General features: G+C 43.2%; 1 protein-coding gene across 5 annotated transcripts in view; it reads right to left on the minus strand.

Moving 5' to 3' along the window:
- Positions 1-17,219, minus strand: part of PRKAR2A (protein kinase cAMP-dependent type II regulatory subunit alpha) — a 110,953-nt gene that overhangs the window by 7,601 nt on the left and 86,133 nt on the right. For 3 of the 5 annotated variants that reach the window (XM_016939862.2, XM_016939863.3, XM_016939861.2), the window contains exon 9: positions 10,499-10,564. In XM_016939862.2, coding sequence (XP_016795351.1) covers positions 10,499-10,564 — 66 coding nt within the window. 5 annotated transcript variants of the gene reach the window in all.

Raw genomic sequence — 17,219 nt, forward strand, 5'->3', positions numbered from 1 at the left:
CTTACCTAAGCATTTGACATCTCCAACTGCATAAGCTGAGGCAGCTCTGGGTTTGTTGGTGACCAGGGCAAGCTCTCCAAAGTACTGCCCCTTATGGCAGCGGGCAATCTCGACCTCCTGGTTCCCACCGTCCTTGTTTGATTTAGTCTACAGCAGGCAAAGAACATGACCTAGGCTGACTCCAGGATCACAGCTGGGCATGTCCAGTTGCACACACATACACTGTTCTCAGCATACTCCACACAATTACTGAGGAATTCACTTTGCAGAAAATTCACTAACTGTACCATGTAAACTCCACGGACTAATCTCAGTGGTCTGGTTTGATCAGAAGAGTCTGCTTTTTACCTAGAGCTCTGAGTCCTAACATTTTCAAGGTAATCTACAGCCATACCATTCTGAACATGCCCAATCTTGTCTAAATAAGTACAATGCTTCTCTTAGGTAATGAGCCACAAACTTGGGCTATTTCTGTGATTTGAGACTGCGCCTTGAAGAACATTTTACAGTGACAAAATCCCCCATGCCCCCCACATTTTTTTTTAAGAGACAGGGTCTCACTCTGTCACCAAGGCTGGAGTTCAGAGGAATGATCACAGCTCATGCAGCCTTCAACTGTTGGCCTCAAGCAATCCTCCCATCTTGGCCTCCCAAAGTGCTCGGATTACAGGAGTGATTCACTGCTCCTGGCCAACAAATTTCTTTTTTTTTTTTTTTAATTATACTTTAAGTTTTAGGGTACATGTGCACATTGTGCAGGTTAGTTACATATCTATACATGTGCCATGCTGGTGTGCTGCACCCACTAACTCGTCATCTAGCATTAGGTATATCTCCCAATGCTATCCCTCCCCTCTCCCCCCACCCCACCACAGTCCCCAGAGTGTGATATTCCCCTTCCTGTGTCCACGTGATCTCATTGTTCAATTCCCACCTATGAGTGAGAATATGCGGTGTTTGGTTTTTTGTTCTTGCGATAGTTTACTGAGAATGATGATTTCCAATTTCATCCATGTCCCTACAAACGACACGAACTCATCATTTTTTATGGCTGCATAGTATTCCATGGTGTATATGTGCCACATTTTCTTAATCCAGTCTATCATTGTTGGACATTTGGGTTGGTTCCAAGTCTTTGCTATTGTGAATAGTGCCGCAATAAACATACGTGTGCATGTGTCTTTATAGCAGCATGATTTATAGTCCTTTGGGTATATACCCAGTAATGGGATGGCTGGGTCAAATGGTATTTCTAGTTCTAGATCCCTGAGGAATCGCCACACTGACTTCCACAATGGTTGAACTAGTTTACAGTCCCACCAACAGTGTCAAAGTGTTCCTATTTCTCCACATCCTCTCCAGCACCTGTTGTTTCCTGACTTTTTAATGATTGCCATTCTGACTGGTGTGAGATGGTATCTCATTGTGGTTTTGATTTGCATTTCTCTGATGGCCAGTGATGATGAGCATTTTTTCATGTGTTTTTTGGCTGCATAAATGTCTTCTTTTGAGAAGTGTCTGTTCATGTCCTTCGCCCACTTTTTGATGGGGTTGTTTGTTTTTTTCTTGTAAATTTGTTTGAGTTCATTGTAGATTCTGGATATTAGCCCTTTGTCAGATAAGTAGGTTGCGAAAATTTTCTCCCATTTTGTAGGTTGCCTGTTCACTATGATGGTAGTTTCTTTTGCTGTGCAGAAGCTCTTTAGTTTAATTAGATCCCATTTGTCAATTTTGGCTTTTGTTGCCATTGCTTTTGGTGTTTTAGACATGAAGTCCTTGCCCATGCCTATGTCCTGAATGGTAATGCCTAGGTTTTCTTCTAGGGTTTTTATGGTTTTCGGTCTAACGTTTAAATCTTTAATCCATCTTGAATTGATTTTTGTATAAGGGGTAAGGAAGGGATCCAGTTTCAGCTTTCTACATATGGCTAGCCAGTTTTCCCAGCACCATTTATTAAATAGGGAATCCTTTCCCCATTGCTTGTTTTTCTCAGGTTTGTCAAAGATCAGATAGTTGTAGATATGCGGCATTATTTCTGAGGGCTCTGTTCTGTTCCATTGATCTATATCTCTGTTTTGGTACCAGTACCATGCTGTTTTGGTTACTGTAGCCTTGTAGTATAGTTTGAAATCAGGTAGCGTGATGCCTCCAGCTTTGTTCTTTTGGCTTAGGATTGCCTTGGCAATGCGGGCTCTTTTTTGGTTCCATATGAACTTTAAAGTAGTTTTTTCCAATTCTGTGAAGAAAGTCATTGGTAGCTTGATGGGGATGGTATTGAATCTGTAAATTACCTTGGGCAGTATGGCCATTTTCACGATATTGATTCTTCCTACCCATGAGTATGGAATGTTCTTCCATTTGTTTGTATCCTCTTTTATTTCCTTGAGCAGTGGTTTGTAGTTCTCCTTGAAGAGGTCCTTCACATCCCTTGTAAGTTGGATTCCTAGGTATTTTATTCTCTTTGAAGCAATTGTGAATGGGAGTTCACTCATGATTTGGCTCTCTGTTTGTCTGTTGTTGGTGTATAAGAATGCTTGTGATTTTTGTACATTGATTTTGTATCCTGAGACTTTGCTGAAGTTGCTTACCAGCTTAAGGAGATTTGGGGCTGAGACAATGGGGTTTTCTAGATATACAATCATGTCGTCTGCAAACAGGGACAATTTGACTTCCTCTTTTCCTAATTGAATACCCTTTATTTCCTTCTCCTGCCTAATTGCCCTGGCCAGAACTTCCAACACTATGTTGAATAGGAGTGGTGAGAGAGGGCACCCCTGTCTTGTGCCAGTTTTCAAAGGGAATGCTTCCAGTTTTTGCCCATTCAGTATGATATTGGCTGTGGGTTTGTCATAGATAGCTCTTATTATTTTGAAATACGTCCCATCAATACCTAATTTATTGAGAGTTTTTAGCATGAAGGGTTGTTGAATTTTGTCAAAGGCTTTTTCTGCATCTATTGAGATAATCATGTGGTTTTTGTCTTTGGCTCTGTTTATATGCTGGATTACATTTATTGATTTGCGTATATTGAACCAGCCTTGCATCCCAGGGATGAAGCCCACTTGATCATGGTGGATAAGCTTTTTGATGTACTGCTGGATTCGGTTTGCCAGTATTTTATTGAGGATTTTTGCATCAATGTTCATCAAGGATATTGGTCTAAAATTCTCTTTTTTGGTTGTGTCTCTGCCCGGCTTTGGTATCAGAATGATGCTGGCCTCATAAAATGAGTTAGGGAGGATTCCCTCTTTTTCTATTGATTGGAATAGTTTCAGAAGGAATGGTACCAGTTCCTCCTTGTACCTCTGGTAGAATTCAGCTGTGAATCCATCTGGTCCTGGACTCTTTTTGGTTGGTAAACTATTGATTATTGCCACAATTTCAGCTCCTGTTATTGGTCTATTCAGAGATTCAACTTCTTCCTGGTTTAGTCTTGGGAGAGTGTATGTGTTGAGGAATTTATCCATTTCTTCTAGATTTTCTAGTTTATTTGCGTAGAGTTGTTTGTAGTATTCTCTGATGGTAGTTTGTATTTCTGTGGGATCGGTGGTGATATCCCCTTTATCATTTTTTATTGTGTCTATTTGATTCTTCTCTCTTTTTTTCTTTATTAGTCTTGCTAGTGGTCTATCAATTTTGTTGATCCTTTCAAAAAACCAGCTCCTGGATTCATTGATTTTTTGAAGGGTTTTTTGTGTCTCTATTTCCTTCAGTTCTGCTCTGATTTTGGTTATTTCTTGCCTTCTGCTAGCTTTTGAATGTGTTTGCTCTTGCTTTTCTAGTTCTTTTAATTGTGATGTTAGGGTGTCAATTTTGGATCTTTCCTGCTTTCTCTTGTGGGCATTTAGTGCTATAAATTTCCCTCTACACACTGCTTTGAATGCATCCCAGAGATTCTGGTATGTTGTGTCTTTGTTCTCATTGGTTTCAAAGAACATCTTTATTTCTGCCTTCATTTCGTTATGTACCCAGTAGTCATTCAGGAGCAGGTTGTTCAGTTTCCATGTAGTTGAGCGGCTTTGAGTGAGATTCTTAATCCTGAGTTCTAGTTTGATTGCACTGTGGTCAGAGAGATAGTTTGTTATAACTTCTGTTCTTTTACATTTGCTGAGGAGAGCTTTACTTCCAACTATGTGGTCAATTTTGGAATAGGTGTGGTGTGGTGCTGAAAAAAAGGTATATTCTGTTGATTTGGGGTGGAGAGTTCTGTAGATGTCTATTAGGTCCACTTGGTGCAGAGCTGAGTTCAATTCCTGGGTATCCTTGTTGACTTTCTGTCTCGTTGATCTGTCTAATGTTGACAGTGGGGTATTAAAGTCTCCCATTATTAATGTGTGGGAGTCTAAGTCTCTTCGTAGGTCACTCAGGACTTGCTTTATGAATCTTGGTGCTCCTGTATTGAGTGCATATATATTTAGGATAGTTAGCTCTTCTTGTTGAATTGATCCCTTTACCATTATGTAATGGCCTTCTTTGTCTCTTTTGATCTTCGTTGGTTTAAAGTCTGTTTTATCAGAGACTAGGATTGCAACCCCTGCCTTTTTTTGTTTTCCATTGGCTTGGTAGATCTTCCTCCATCCTTTTATTTTGAGCCTATGTGTGTCTCTGCACGTGAGATGGGTTTCCTGAATACAGCACACTGATGGGTCTTGCCTCTTTATCCAATTTGCCAGTCTGTGTCTTTTAATTGGAGAATTTAGTCCATTTACGTTTAAAGTTAATATTGTTATATGTGAATTTGATCCTGTCATTATGATGTTAGCTGGTTATTTTGCTCGTTAGTTGATGCAGTTTCTTCCTAGTCTTGATGGTCTTTACATTTTGGCATGATTTTGCAGCGGCTGGTACCGGTTGTTCCTTTCCATGTTTAGTGCTTCCTTCAGGAGCTCTTTTAGGGCAGGCCTGGTGGTGACAAAATCTCTCAGCATTTGCTTGTCTGTAAAGTATTTTATTTCTCCTTCACTTATGAAGCTTAGTTTGGCTGGATATGAAATTCTGGGTTGAAAATTCTTTTCTTTAAGAATGTTGAATATTGGCCCCCACTCTCTTCTGGCTTGTAGGGTTTCTGCTGAGAGATCCGCTGTTAGTCTGATGGGCTTCCCTTTGAGGGTAACCCGACCTTTCTCTCTGGCTGCCCTTAACATTTTTTCCTTCATTTCAACTTTGGTGAATCTGACAATTATGTGTCTTGGAGTTGCTCTTCTCGAGGAGTATCTTTGTGGCGTTCTCTGTATTTCCTGAATCTGAACGTTGGCCTGCCTTGCTAGACTGGGGAAGTTCTCCTGGATAATATCCTGCAGAGTGTTTTCCAACTTGGTTCCATTCTCCCCTTCACTTTCAGGTACACCAATCAGACGTAGATTTGGTCTTTTCACATAGTCCCATATTTCTTGGAGGCTTTGCTCATTTCTTTTTATCTTTTTTCTCTAAACTGCCCTTCTCGCTTCATTTCATTCATTTCATCTTCCATCGCTGATACCCTTTCTTCCAGTTGATCGCATCGGCTCCTGAGGCTTCTGCATTCTTCACGTAGTTCTCGAGCCTTGGTTTTCAGCTCCATCAGCTCTTTTAAGCACTTCTCTGTATTGGTTATTCTAGTTATACATTCTTCTAAATTTTTTTCAAAGTTTTCAACTTCTTTGCCTTTGGTTTGAATGTCCTCCCGTAGCTCAGAGTAATTTGATCATCTGAAGCCTTCTTCTCTCAGCTCGTCAAAGTCGTTCTCCATCCAGCTTTGTTCCGTTGCTGGTGAGGAACTGCGTTCCTTTGGAGGAGGAGAGGCGCTCTGCGTTTTAGAGTTTCCAGTTTTTCTGTTCTGTTTTTTCCCCATCTTTGTGGTTTTATCTACTTTTGGTCTTTGATGATGGTGATGTACAGATGGGTTTTCAGTGTGGATGTCCTTTCTGTTTGTTAGTTTTCCTTCTAACAGACAGGACCCTCAGCTGCAGGTCTGTTGGAATACCCTGCCGTGTGAGGTGTCAGTGTGCCCCTGCTGGGGGGTGCCTCCCAGTTAGGCTGCTCGGGGCTCAGGGGTCAGGGACCCACTTGAGGAGGCAGTCTGCCGGTTCTCAGATCTCCAGCTGCGTGCTGGGAGAACCACTGCTCTCTTCAAAGCTGTCAGACAGGGACACTTAAGTCTGCAGAGGTTACTGCTGTCTTTTTGTTTGTTTGTGCCCTGCCCCCAGAGGTGGGGCCTACAGAGGCAGGCAGGCCTCCTGGAGCTGTGGTGGGCTCCACCCAGTTCGAGCTTCCTGGCTGCTTTGTTTACCTAAGCAAGCCTGGGCAATGGCGGGCGCCCCTCCCCCAGCCTCGCTGCCGCCTTGCAGTTTGATCTCAGACTGCTGTGCTAGCAATCAGCGAGATTCCATGGGCGTAGGACCCTCCGAGCCAGGTGTGGGATATAATCTCGTGGTTCGCCGTTTTTTAAGCCGGTCTGAAAAGCGCAATATTCGGGTGGGAGTGACCCGATTTTCCAGGTGCGTCCGTCACCCCTTTCTTTGACTCGGAAAGGGAACTCCCTGACCCTTTGCGCTTCCCAGGTGAGGCAATGCCTCGCCCTGCTTCGGCTTGCGCACGGTGCGCGCACCCACTGGCCTGCGCCCACTGTCTGGCACTCGCTAGTGAGATAAACTCGGTACCTCAGATGGAAATGCAGAAATCACCCGTCTTCTGCGTTGCTCACGCTGGGAGCTGTAGACCGGAGCTGTTCCTATTCGGCCATCTTGGCTCCTCCCCCCAATTGCAAGGGCTACTTCTTATTCAGATGAAGAACATGAGATTTCTTATTTCCTGCTGAATTAAAACCTTTTGCCAAATTCAGAGTCCTAAACAGTGTCACTCAATCTACTCTTATCAGTTCCCTTAAATGTACATTTTGCCACAACCAGATTTAGTGACTTGTAACCGCAGAATGAGCATGTCTCAGCGTACTCATGTTGCTGCTTCCCACTGAAATGCAAAGTGGCTTTTGTACAAATTTCTTTTTAAGTACTATTTGTACCTTAAGTTAGTGGTTCCCTCCTCTTTTTTTTTTTTTTTTTTTTTTTTGAGATGGAGTCTCGCTCTGTCGCCCAGGCTGGAGTGCAGTGGCGCAATATCCGCTCACTTCAAGCTCTGCCTCCCAGGTTCATGCCATTCTCCTGCCTCAACCTCCCAAGTAGCTGGGACCACAGGCGCCCGCCACCACGCCTGGCTAATTTTTTTGTATTTTTAGCAGAGACGGGGTTTCACCATGTTCGCCAGTATAGTCTCCATCTCCTGACCTCATAATCTGCCCGCCTCGGCCTCTCAAAGTGCTGGGATTATAGGCATGAGCCACCGTGCCCGGCCTCCCCCCTCCCATTTTTTAAAATAAGAGTTAAGTAACTAAATTTAAGATAATATACTACATTGTATTAATATCTAGAGGTTTTCTTTTTTTTAACAAATCCAACTGCTAACCAAAGTGATAATTTAAGTAAATAATTGTTTAGAATTTATTAGTAAGAATTAGTCTCAATCTCTAAGAACCACTTTATGTTGTAGGCAGAAAGATAATTTCCTTTTTGGTTAATTTTTAAAAGAAACAAAACTGCTACACTAGCTTACACGGTTTGACCCTTCTTCCTTCTACACTTCTGCCCTGTTGCTCTGAAGTTGGTCTGTTTCATCTGAGCCAACTTTCCCTTTCCAATTTCAGTAGTATTCTCTGGAGTTGCAGCCATATTCGTGCCCACTTAGTCCCTTCTCTAAAACAGAAGGGACTTATCACACTGTCACATACACACCAGCTCCCATATTACGCAGGTTTTCTCGCAATGCACATTCTGATTCAGTAAATCTGGGGAAAAGCCAGGACTCTGAACTTCTGACAAACCACCCATCCCCAATATCCCAGTGCCATGCTGCTGCTGATCTTATGCACCTAACACTATGCTGTGATCATAGCAGGTGTCAATGAATATCTGAGAAATCTACAAACATCACTAGTCCAAAAACTGTAAGTAAAATGACACAGACATTTCAAACTACTGTTTTCTTTCTTTTTTTTTTTGAGCAGAGTCTCACTCTGTTGCCCAGGCTGGAGTGCAGTGGTGTGATCTCAGCTCACTGCAAGCTCTGCCTCCTGGGCTCATGCCATTCTCCTGCCTCAGCCTCCTGAGTAGCTGGGACTACAGGTGCCCGCAACCACACCTGGCTAATATTTTTTGTGTTTTTTAGTAGAGACGGGGTTTAACCATGTTAGCCAGGATGGTCTCGATCTCCTGACCTCGTGATCCGCCTGCCTCGGCCTCCCAAAGTGCTGGAATTACAGGCGTGAGCCACCGTGCCAGGCCAAAACTATTGTTTTCAGTTGAAACAACAGATCTACTTTTTTCTTTTCTTTTTTTTTTTTTGAGACAGAGTTTGGCTCTTGTTGCCCAGGCTGGAGTGCAATGGTGCGATCTCAGCTCACTGTAACCTCCGCCTCCCGGGTTCAAGCGATTCTCCTGCCTCAGCCTCCCCTGAGTAGCTGTGATTACAGCTATGTGCCACCACGCCCGGCTAATTTTGTATTTTTAGTAGAGATGAGGTTTCTCCATGTTGGTCAGGCTGGTCTCAAAGATCTACTTTTAATTAAGGATCAAGTTATCACCTGGGCGTGGTGGCTCATGCCTGTAATCCCAGCACTTTGGGAGGCAGAGGCAGGAGGATCACCTGAGGTCAGGAGTTCCAGACCAGCCTGGCCAACATGGGGAAACCCTGTCCCTACTAAAAGTACAAAAAATTAGCTGGGCTTGGTGGTGGGAGCCTATAGTCCCAGCTACTTGCGAGGCTGAGGCAGGAGAATCGCTTGAACCCAGGGACGGAGGTTGCAGTAAGCTGAGATCACGCCACTGCACTCCAGCCTGGGCAACAAGAGCGACACTCTAGCTTAAAATAAAAAAGAATCAAGCTATCTTCAGCTACTCAGTAGGGTGAGGCACGAGAATCGATTGAAACTAGGGGGTTGGAGGTTGCAGTGAGTTGAGATTGCACCACTGCATTCCAGCCTGGGCAACAGAGCAAGACTCACTCAAAAAAAAAAAAAAAGAGAGAGAGAGAAAACAAATCCACCTATCTTACAGACAGCAATATTCTTCTTTTTCCATACTTATTAACTTTTTTTTTTTTTTTTGAGACAGAGTCTTGCTCTGTTGCACAGGCTGGAGTGCAGTGGTGTGATCTCAGCTCACGCAAGCTCTGCCTCCTGGGTTCACGCCATTCTCCTGCCTTAGCCTCCCGAGTAGCTGGGACTACAGGCGCCTGCCACCATGCCTGGCTAATTTTTTGTATTTTTATTAGAGACAGGGTTTCACTGTGTTAGCCAGGATGGTCTCAATCTCCTGACCTCGTGATCTGCCCGCCTCAGCCTCCCAAAGTGCTGGGATTACAGGTGTGAGCCACCGTGCCCGGCTACTTATTAACTTTTACTCAATATATTTTGCTAAAGTTTTCATATTAGCTCGACTTAGTATTATATATAACTGTTTTAACAAACTCTGTATTCTCAAAAAAGAAAAAAAAGAAACCGAAAAATCTGGTGATGACAGATTTACCAGTAACAGTCATTCCTCCTACTTACAGCTCCTCAGTTTTCTAGGTCACACCATCCATTAAATGACCACAGTTATCCTAGAGACCTCTTCTAACAGTGCTCTAACAAGGAAGCTTTCTTCATGTTCATCCCTTCCAATCTCTTTTTATTATATAATTTCCCTATTTTCTTTCCTTTTTTTTTTTTTTTAAAGACAGGGTCTTGCTCTGTCACCCAGGCTGGAGTGCAGTGGCACAATCACGGTTCACTGCAGCCTCAATCTCTTGAGCTCAAGAGATCCTCTTGCCTAGGCCTCCCAAGTGCTAGGATTACAGGTGTGAGACATTGCGCCCAGACCCCATTTCCTTTTTTTTTTTTTTTTTGAGGGAGTCTCGCTCTGTCGCCCAGGCTGGAGTGCAGTGGTACGATCTCAGCTGACTGCAAGCTCTGCCTCCCATGTTCATGCCATTCTCCTGCCTCAGCCTCCTGAGTAGCTGGGACTACAGGCGCCCGCCACCATGCCTGGCTAATTTTTTTTGTATTTTCAGTAGAGACAGGGTTTCACCATGTTAGCCAGGATGGTTTCAATCTCCTGATCTTGTGATCCGCCCGCCTTGGCCTCCCAAAGTGCTGGGATTACAGGCGTGAGCCACTGTGCCCGGCCCCAGTCCCCACTTTCTATTAGGGTTTTTATCTTTTTCTTATTGATTTGTAGGCCAATATTCCCTAAATCATTAATTACACGGCAGAGGCAAAGGGAGCAAGAATAAGAATATGCTAAATCTATATCTAATCTAATCTAAATATGCTAAATCTATACTAAATGGGCTTAAACATGGGTCTTTGCCAGTCACACACCTCACATAACAATGATGGTTTGGTGTATTCAACACACTTCACATTATTTAAAACAAATAGTTACTTTTTGTGTGTACACCATCACATATAAACTGATAAACTCACCCTGCTTCTAATCAAGATGCTCACTTCGCCAGACTCTATGATGTAAAAGCTATCAGCCTTTTCACCCTGAAAGAAAAGAGAGGTCAGGTCAGAGCCATAAGTAGTATTGAAGGGGAATAAAGAAATAGATTGCTTTTTCACTGCTTAAGCTCTGATTTGAATTTATTTTTTAACTCTACAAATGAATCAATAGTAAACAAATTCAGAGCAGGCAATGAGACCTTGCCTCTTAGGAAAAGGAAAAAAAAAGAGCTTGAGAAGGTGAGATTTGAGCAAATATTGGGAGGACGTCTGAGTCAGGCATGCAGATATAAGCGAGGCAGCTTTCAGGCACACTTCATTCAGTTTCTGACCCCTCACTATTAACTTCTGGAACAAACACCATCTACATCAGATAACGCATTATTACTCATGCACTCTCACTCTGTGTGGGTCTTCTGTCTTCACTGAGAATCTACTTCTGAGGCTTTCACAAACTTCATGCTCTTTGACCATCACACAGAGCCCCAAGTGGGCACCATACACAGCTAGGCTGATGTTTCTGAGTTAATCTAGTCCCAGGACGTATCACTGCCCCATATGAGTAAATGCCACAGCTTTACAAAGGGGTGCCTGTGGGTTTCTGCCCTGCTATGTTGGGTAGGTATCTTAACAACCAGCAGAGCCAAATCACCATGAAGTTCTAGCATTACACAAACAGCTTCATGATAGGAGCTGACAAAGGATGAACAGCCATGAAAGAAACTTAGTAGGAGCCAGAGGCAGAGTCACAAAGAGGGAGAGGTACTTCACCAAGAAGAGGGTGGTGAAAAGGGAAGATCTGTGTGGTAGGAAAGATCTGCAAGTGATAGGTGGTGAAGGATAGTGCTTGAGCCCTTTTTGTTTAGATAGGTGTATAACATCCACCATTTAAAGTGCTCACATTTCAAGGCTTGATGACTTTTTACAAATGTATAAACCTGTATAACCACCTCCTAGATCAAAATAGAAAATATATCCGTTCTTCAAAAGGCTCCCTCCGGAGTTCAGTCAAAACTACCACATTCCCACCCATGAAGTAACTATATCTAATTTCTGTCCTTGTAGGTTTTGGCCATTCCTTAACTTAATATAAATGGAATCATATATTTTTTGTATCTGGCTTCTTTTAGTCCATATTGTTAGATCACACTTTGAAAGTCTCTGGCTATGCAAGAAATTAGGCTGGTAGCTAGAATAGAAACAAACTGAGGGAAGGAGTGTACGTGTGTTTTGAAGACAGCAAAGGCCAGGCACGGTGGCTCACACCTGTAATCCCAGCACTCTGGGAGGCTGAGGGGGGTGGATTGCTTGAGGCCAGGAGTTTGACACCAGCCTGGGCAAAATGGTGAAACCTTGTCTCTACTAAATACAAAAACAGGCCAGGTGTGGTGGCTCACGCCTGTAATCCCAGCACTTTGGGAGGCTGAGGTGAGTGGATCACCTGAGGTCAGGAGTTTGGTACCAGCCTGACCAACATGGTGAAGCCCCATCTCTACTAAAAATACAAAAATTAGCCAGGCGTGGTGACGCATGCCTGTAATCCCAGCTACTTGGGAGGCTGAGGCAGAAGAATAGCTTGAACCCGGGAGGCAGAGGTTGCAGTGAGCTGAGATCACGCCATTGCACTCCAGCCTGGGCAACAAGAATGAAACTCTGTCTCAAAAATAAATAAAATACATACATGCATACATACATACATACATACACAAAAATTAGCCAGGAGTGGTGGTGCACAACTGTAATCCCAGCTACTTGGGAGACTGAGGCACAAGAATCACTTAAACCTGGGAGGTGGAGGTTGCAGTGATCCGAGGTTGCACCACTGTACTCCAGCCTGGGCAAAAGAGTCAGACTCCAACTCAAAAAAAAAAAAAAAAAAAAAAAAAAAGAAAAAGAAAAAAAAATGGCCTGGTGCGGTGGCTCATGCCTATAATCCTAGCACTTTGGGAGGCCATGGCGGGCAGACTGCCTGAGCTCAGGAGTTCGAGACCAGCTTGGGCAACATGGCGGCGAAACCCCATCTCTACCTAAACTACAAAAAATTAGCCAGGCGTGGTGGTGTGTGCCTGTAATCCCAGCTACTCAGGAGGCTAAGGCACAAGAATCGCTTGAACCCAGGAGGTGGAGGTCGCAGTAAGCCGAGATTGTGCCACTGCACTCCAGCCTGGGCAACAGAGCAAGACTGTCTCAAAAAAAAAAAAAAAAAGAGAAAAGGAAAACAAAATGAAGAAGACAGCAGAGACTAGGGTATGTGTACAGGATAAGAATGACTTAGGGCCTGAGGAGAATGAACATGGGAGCTCATATAGAATAGAAGCTGCTAATGTTGCTGTGTGCTCACTCCCAGCAGGCTCTCTGGTGAGTACTTTATGTGTATCATTTCATTTTTTTTGTCAAAGAAGTCTAAGAAAGTAGGTACTATTACTATCCAATTTTGTGGATGACTTTCCTCAGAAGCCTGGGGGATAAATAATCTTTCCCTAGCAGGTAGCGTGAGTAGTTGGTAGATTCAGGGTTGAGAGGAGATGGGAAAGAATGTCATCTAGAATACATGAGAAACAAAAAGCCTTGGTTCACCTCTTCCTCTGGACCAAATGAAGGACAGTGAAAGGACTTTGGTCCATTAAATTTTACTGATTTGGTAATACTTCACTACAATGGATTATGATAATGTGAAACAATGCAAGGGGATAAAATTTAAAATAAAACCATGTTTTGATGATTTTAACCATCAGCTGAAAACAGTTGATCTTTGTGGCAGTTAAGGGATGCACTCTTTTGCATTTCCAATCTCATGAAACAGCCTGGTTAGGCTGGGACAGGCTAAATGTGTGGGCCAAGACACACATTTCCTGTTTCCATGCTGTCCAGTGGTGGATATTCTGGGTATACTGGCTGTTCAGGCTTTGTAGGACTGCTGTCATTTTGCAGGGTAGAATGAGATGACTACCCAGTTGGAAAAGAGAGCTCACTGGAAGAGCATCCTGCCCCCATTTTTTTTTTTTTTTTTTGAGACGGAGTTTCACTCTTGTTGCCCAGGCTGGAGCGCAATGGCGCGATCTTGGCTCACCACAACTTCTACCTCCTGGGTTCAAGTGATTCTCCTGCCTCAGCCTCCTGAGTAGCTGGGATTTACAGGCACGTGCCACCACATTCAGCTAATTTTGTATTTTTAGTAGAGACAGGGTTTCTCCATGTTGGTCAGGCTGGTCTCGAACTCCCAACCTCAGGTGATCCGCCTGCCTCAGCCTCCCTAAGTGCTGGGATTACAGGCATGAGCCACTGCGCCCGGCCAAGTATCCTGCTTTTCAAGTTCACTAATAGGCTCTGTGTACACATCTCACAGAAAGAACATTCCATTCTACATTCAACAGTAAAGAAGCCAGACTGTACTGCATTTTAGGTCTTTGTGAACATGTCATCAGGTTCTTATATGTCTCTTTTTCACAACAGATAATATAAGATCCACATTCCACCATAAGAATGACTGAAGCCCTAATTTTCAGGATATGGGAATCTTTTTGGTTTAATGCAATGGTACTTTAATAGCAAAAACATAAAACATGATTTTGTAAAACTAAAGCCACCTTCTGTCTACATTACTCTAAGAATAAGCTAAATATTCTATCAGTCATGAAAATTACTTGTGAAAATTATACAAGTCATTAAAAAACAAAAATGTAGGCCAGGTGTGGTGGCTCACGCCATCCCAGTACTTTGGAAGGCCAAGGCGGACAGATCATCTGAGGTCAGGAGCTTGAGACCAGCATGGCCAACAGGAAAAAACCCCGTTCTCTACTAAAAATAAAAAAAAATTAGCCGGGCATGGTGATGCATGCCTGTAGTTCCAGCTACTCGGGAGGCTGAGGCAGAAGAATCACCTGAACTGGGGAGGTGGAGGTTGTAGTCAGCCGAGATTGTGCCATTGCACTCCAGCCTGGACAACAAGAGCAAGATTCTGTCTCAAAAAACAAAACAAAACAAAACACAAAAATGTAGTCAGGTATGGTGGCACAAGCCTGTAATCTCAGCTACTTGGGAGGTGAGGTGGGAGGATCACTTGAGGTCAGAAGTTCAAGACCAGCATGGGCAACATAGAGAGGCCCTGTCTCTACAAAAAATTTAAAAATTAGCTGGGTGTAGGCCGGGCGCAGTGGTTCACACCTGTAATCCCAGCACTTTGGGAGGCCGAGGCTGAGGTGGGCGGATCACCTGAGGTAGGGAGTTCACAGACCAGCCTGACCAACATGGAGAAACCCTGTCTCTACTAAAAAAAAAAAAAAAAAAAAAATTAGCTGGGCATGGTGGTGCATGCCTGTAATCCCAGCTACTCAGGAAGCTGAGGCAGGAGAATCGCTTGAACACAGGAGGCGGGGGTGGTGGTGAGCTGAGATCGTGGCATTGCACTCCGGCCTGGGCAACAAGAGCAAAACTCCGTCTCAAAAAAAAAAAAAAAAAAAAATTAGCTGAGTGTGGTGACATTACTTGGAAGGCTAAGGGAAGAGTATTGCTTGAGCCTAAAGTTCAAGGCTGCAGTGAGCTATGATTGCACACTGTACTGAAACCTGAAAGACAGAGTGAGACCTTGCTTCTAATGAACAAAAACAAGGCTGAGTGCAGTGGCTCACACCTGTAATCCCAGCACTTTGGGAGGCAGAGGAAGGAGGATCACGAGGTCAGGAGACTGAGACCATGCTGGCTAACACGGTGAAACCTGTCTCTACTAAAAACACAAAAAATTAGCCGGACGTGGTGGCGGGCGCCTGTAGTCCCAGCTACTTGGGAGGCTGAGGCAGGAGAATGGCGTGAACCCAGGAGGCGGAGCTTGCAGTAAGCCGAGATCACACCACTGCACTCTAGCCTGGGTGACACAGCGAGACTCCATCTCAAAAAAACAAAATAAAAACAATAAAAATAACTCAAAATGGATCACAGACCTAAGGTAAGAGCTAAAATTCTGACTATCTAGAGCTGTACTGCTCAATACATTAGCCACTAGTCAAATGTGGCTGAGCACTTGAAATGTTGCTAGTATAAACTTAGATGTGCTATAGATGGAAAACATACATTAGATTTTGAAGACAGTATTAAAAATGTAAAATATCTCATTAATAAAGTTTTATATCACTTAGATGTTGAAACAACATTTTAGATATACTGAGTTAAATGAAATATATTAAAATTAAGTTCACCATTTCAAATATCTACTGAAAGTTTTTATTTATTTATTTATTTTGAGACCAAGTCTTGCTCTGTCCCCCAGGCTAGAATGCAGTGGCATGATCTTGGCTCACTGCAACCTCTGCCTCCCAAGTTCAAACGATTCTCGTGCTTCAACCTCCCAAGTAGCTGGGATTACAGTTGTGCACCAGCAAACTCAGCTAATTTTTTTATTACTTTTTAGTAGAGACGAGGTTTCGCCATGTTGGCCAGGCTGGTCTCGAACTCCTGGCCTCAAGTTATCTGCCTCAAGCTATTCAGCCTCCCAGAGTGCTGGGATTACAGGCGTGAGCCACCCTGCCTGACCAAAAATTGTTAAAATTATATATATGGCTCACATATTATTTCTATTGAATAGTGCTGGTCTTAGAAGTAAACTTAGGAGAACATATTATTGATTTTGCAAAGATTTCCTAAAATACAGCAGCAAAAGTACACAACTACAAAGAAAAGATGATAAACTGGACTTGTCAAAATTAAAACCATTTTCTCTTCAAAAGATACCATTAAGAAAATGAAGGCCAGGTGCGGAGGTGCACACCTATAATCCCAGCACTTAGAAGGCCAAGGCGGGCAGATGGCTTGAGCTCAGGAGTTCGAGACCAGGCTGGGCAATATAGCAAGACCCTGACTGTAATTTTTTTAAAAAAGGCTGTAAATACTATTTATTGGTGAGAATGCAGAGAAACTGGAATTTTCATACATGGCTGGTAGGAATACAAGACAGTACAGCCATTTTAAGAAACAGTTTGTTACGAAGTTAAAATATAATTTAGCAATTGCACTCTTAAGTATTTACTAAAGAGGCAAGCCTGGCCAACATGGTGAAATCCCATTTCTACTAAAAAAACACACACATGCACAAAATTAGCTGGGCAGAGTGACACGTGCCTCTGGTCCCAGCTACTCGGGAGGCTGAGGCACAAGAATCGCTTGAACCCGGGAGGCAGAGGTTGCAGTGAGCTGAGATTATGCCACTGTACTCCAGCTTGGGCAACAGGGCAAGACTGTATCTCATTAAAAAGAAAAAGTAATGGGAGGCTGAGGCAAGAGAATAGCTTGAACCTGGGAGGTGGAGGTTATGGTGAGCTGAGATTGCGCCATTGCACTCCAGCCTGGGCAACAAGAGCAAAACTCCGTCTCAAAAAGAAAAAAAAATTACATTTGTACAATGAAATATTATTAGCAACAAAAAGGAACGATCTACTGATACATACAACACGAATAAATCTCAAAAATATTATGCTAAGAGAAAGAAGCCAGACACAGAGACTATACATTACATGATTTCATTTATACTACATTGTAGAAAGGAATTTCTACAGTGATAGAAAACATCAATGGTTTCCAGGAATGTGAGTGTGGGGGAGGGTACTGACTGCAAATACAAAACAAGGAACTGTATGGGTGATGGAAATACCACTTGGGGATGGTTACAAAACTCTTCCGATTTGTACACTTAAACTTAGTAATTTTATTG

Source organism: Pan troglodytes, chromosome 2 (genome assembly GCF_028858775.2).
Source record: "Pan troglodytes isolate AG18354 chromosome 2, NHGRI_mPanTro3-v2.0_pri, whole genome shotgun sequence".
NCBI classification, from domain to species: Eukaryota; Metazoa; Chordata; class Mammalia; order Primates; family Hominidae; genus Pan; species Pan troglodytes.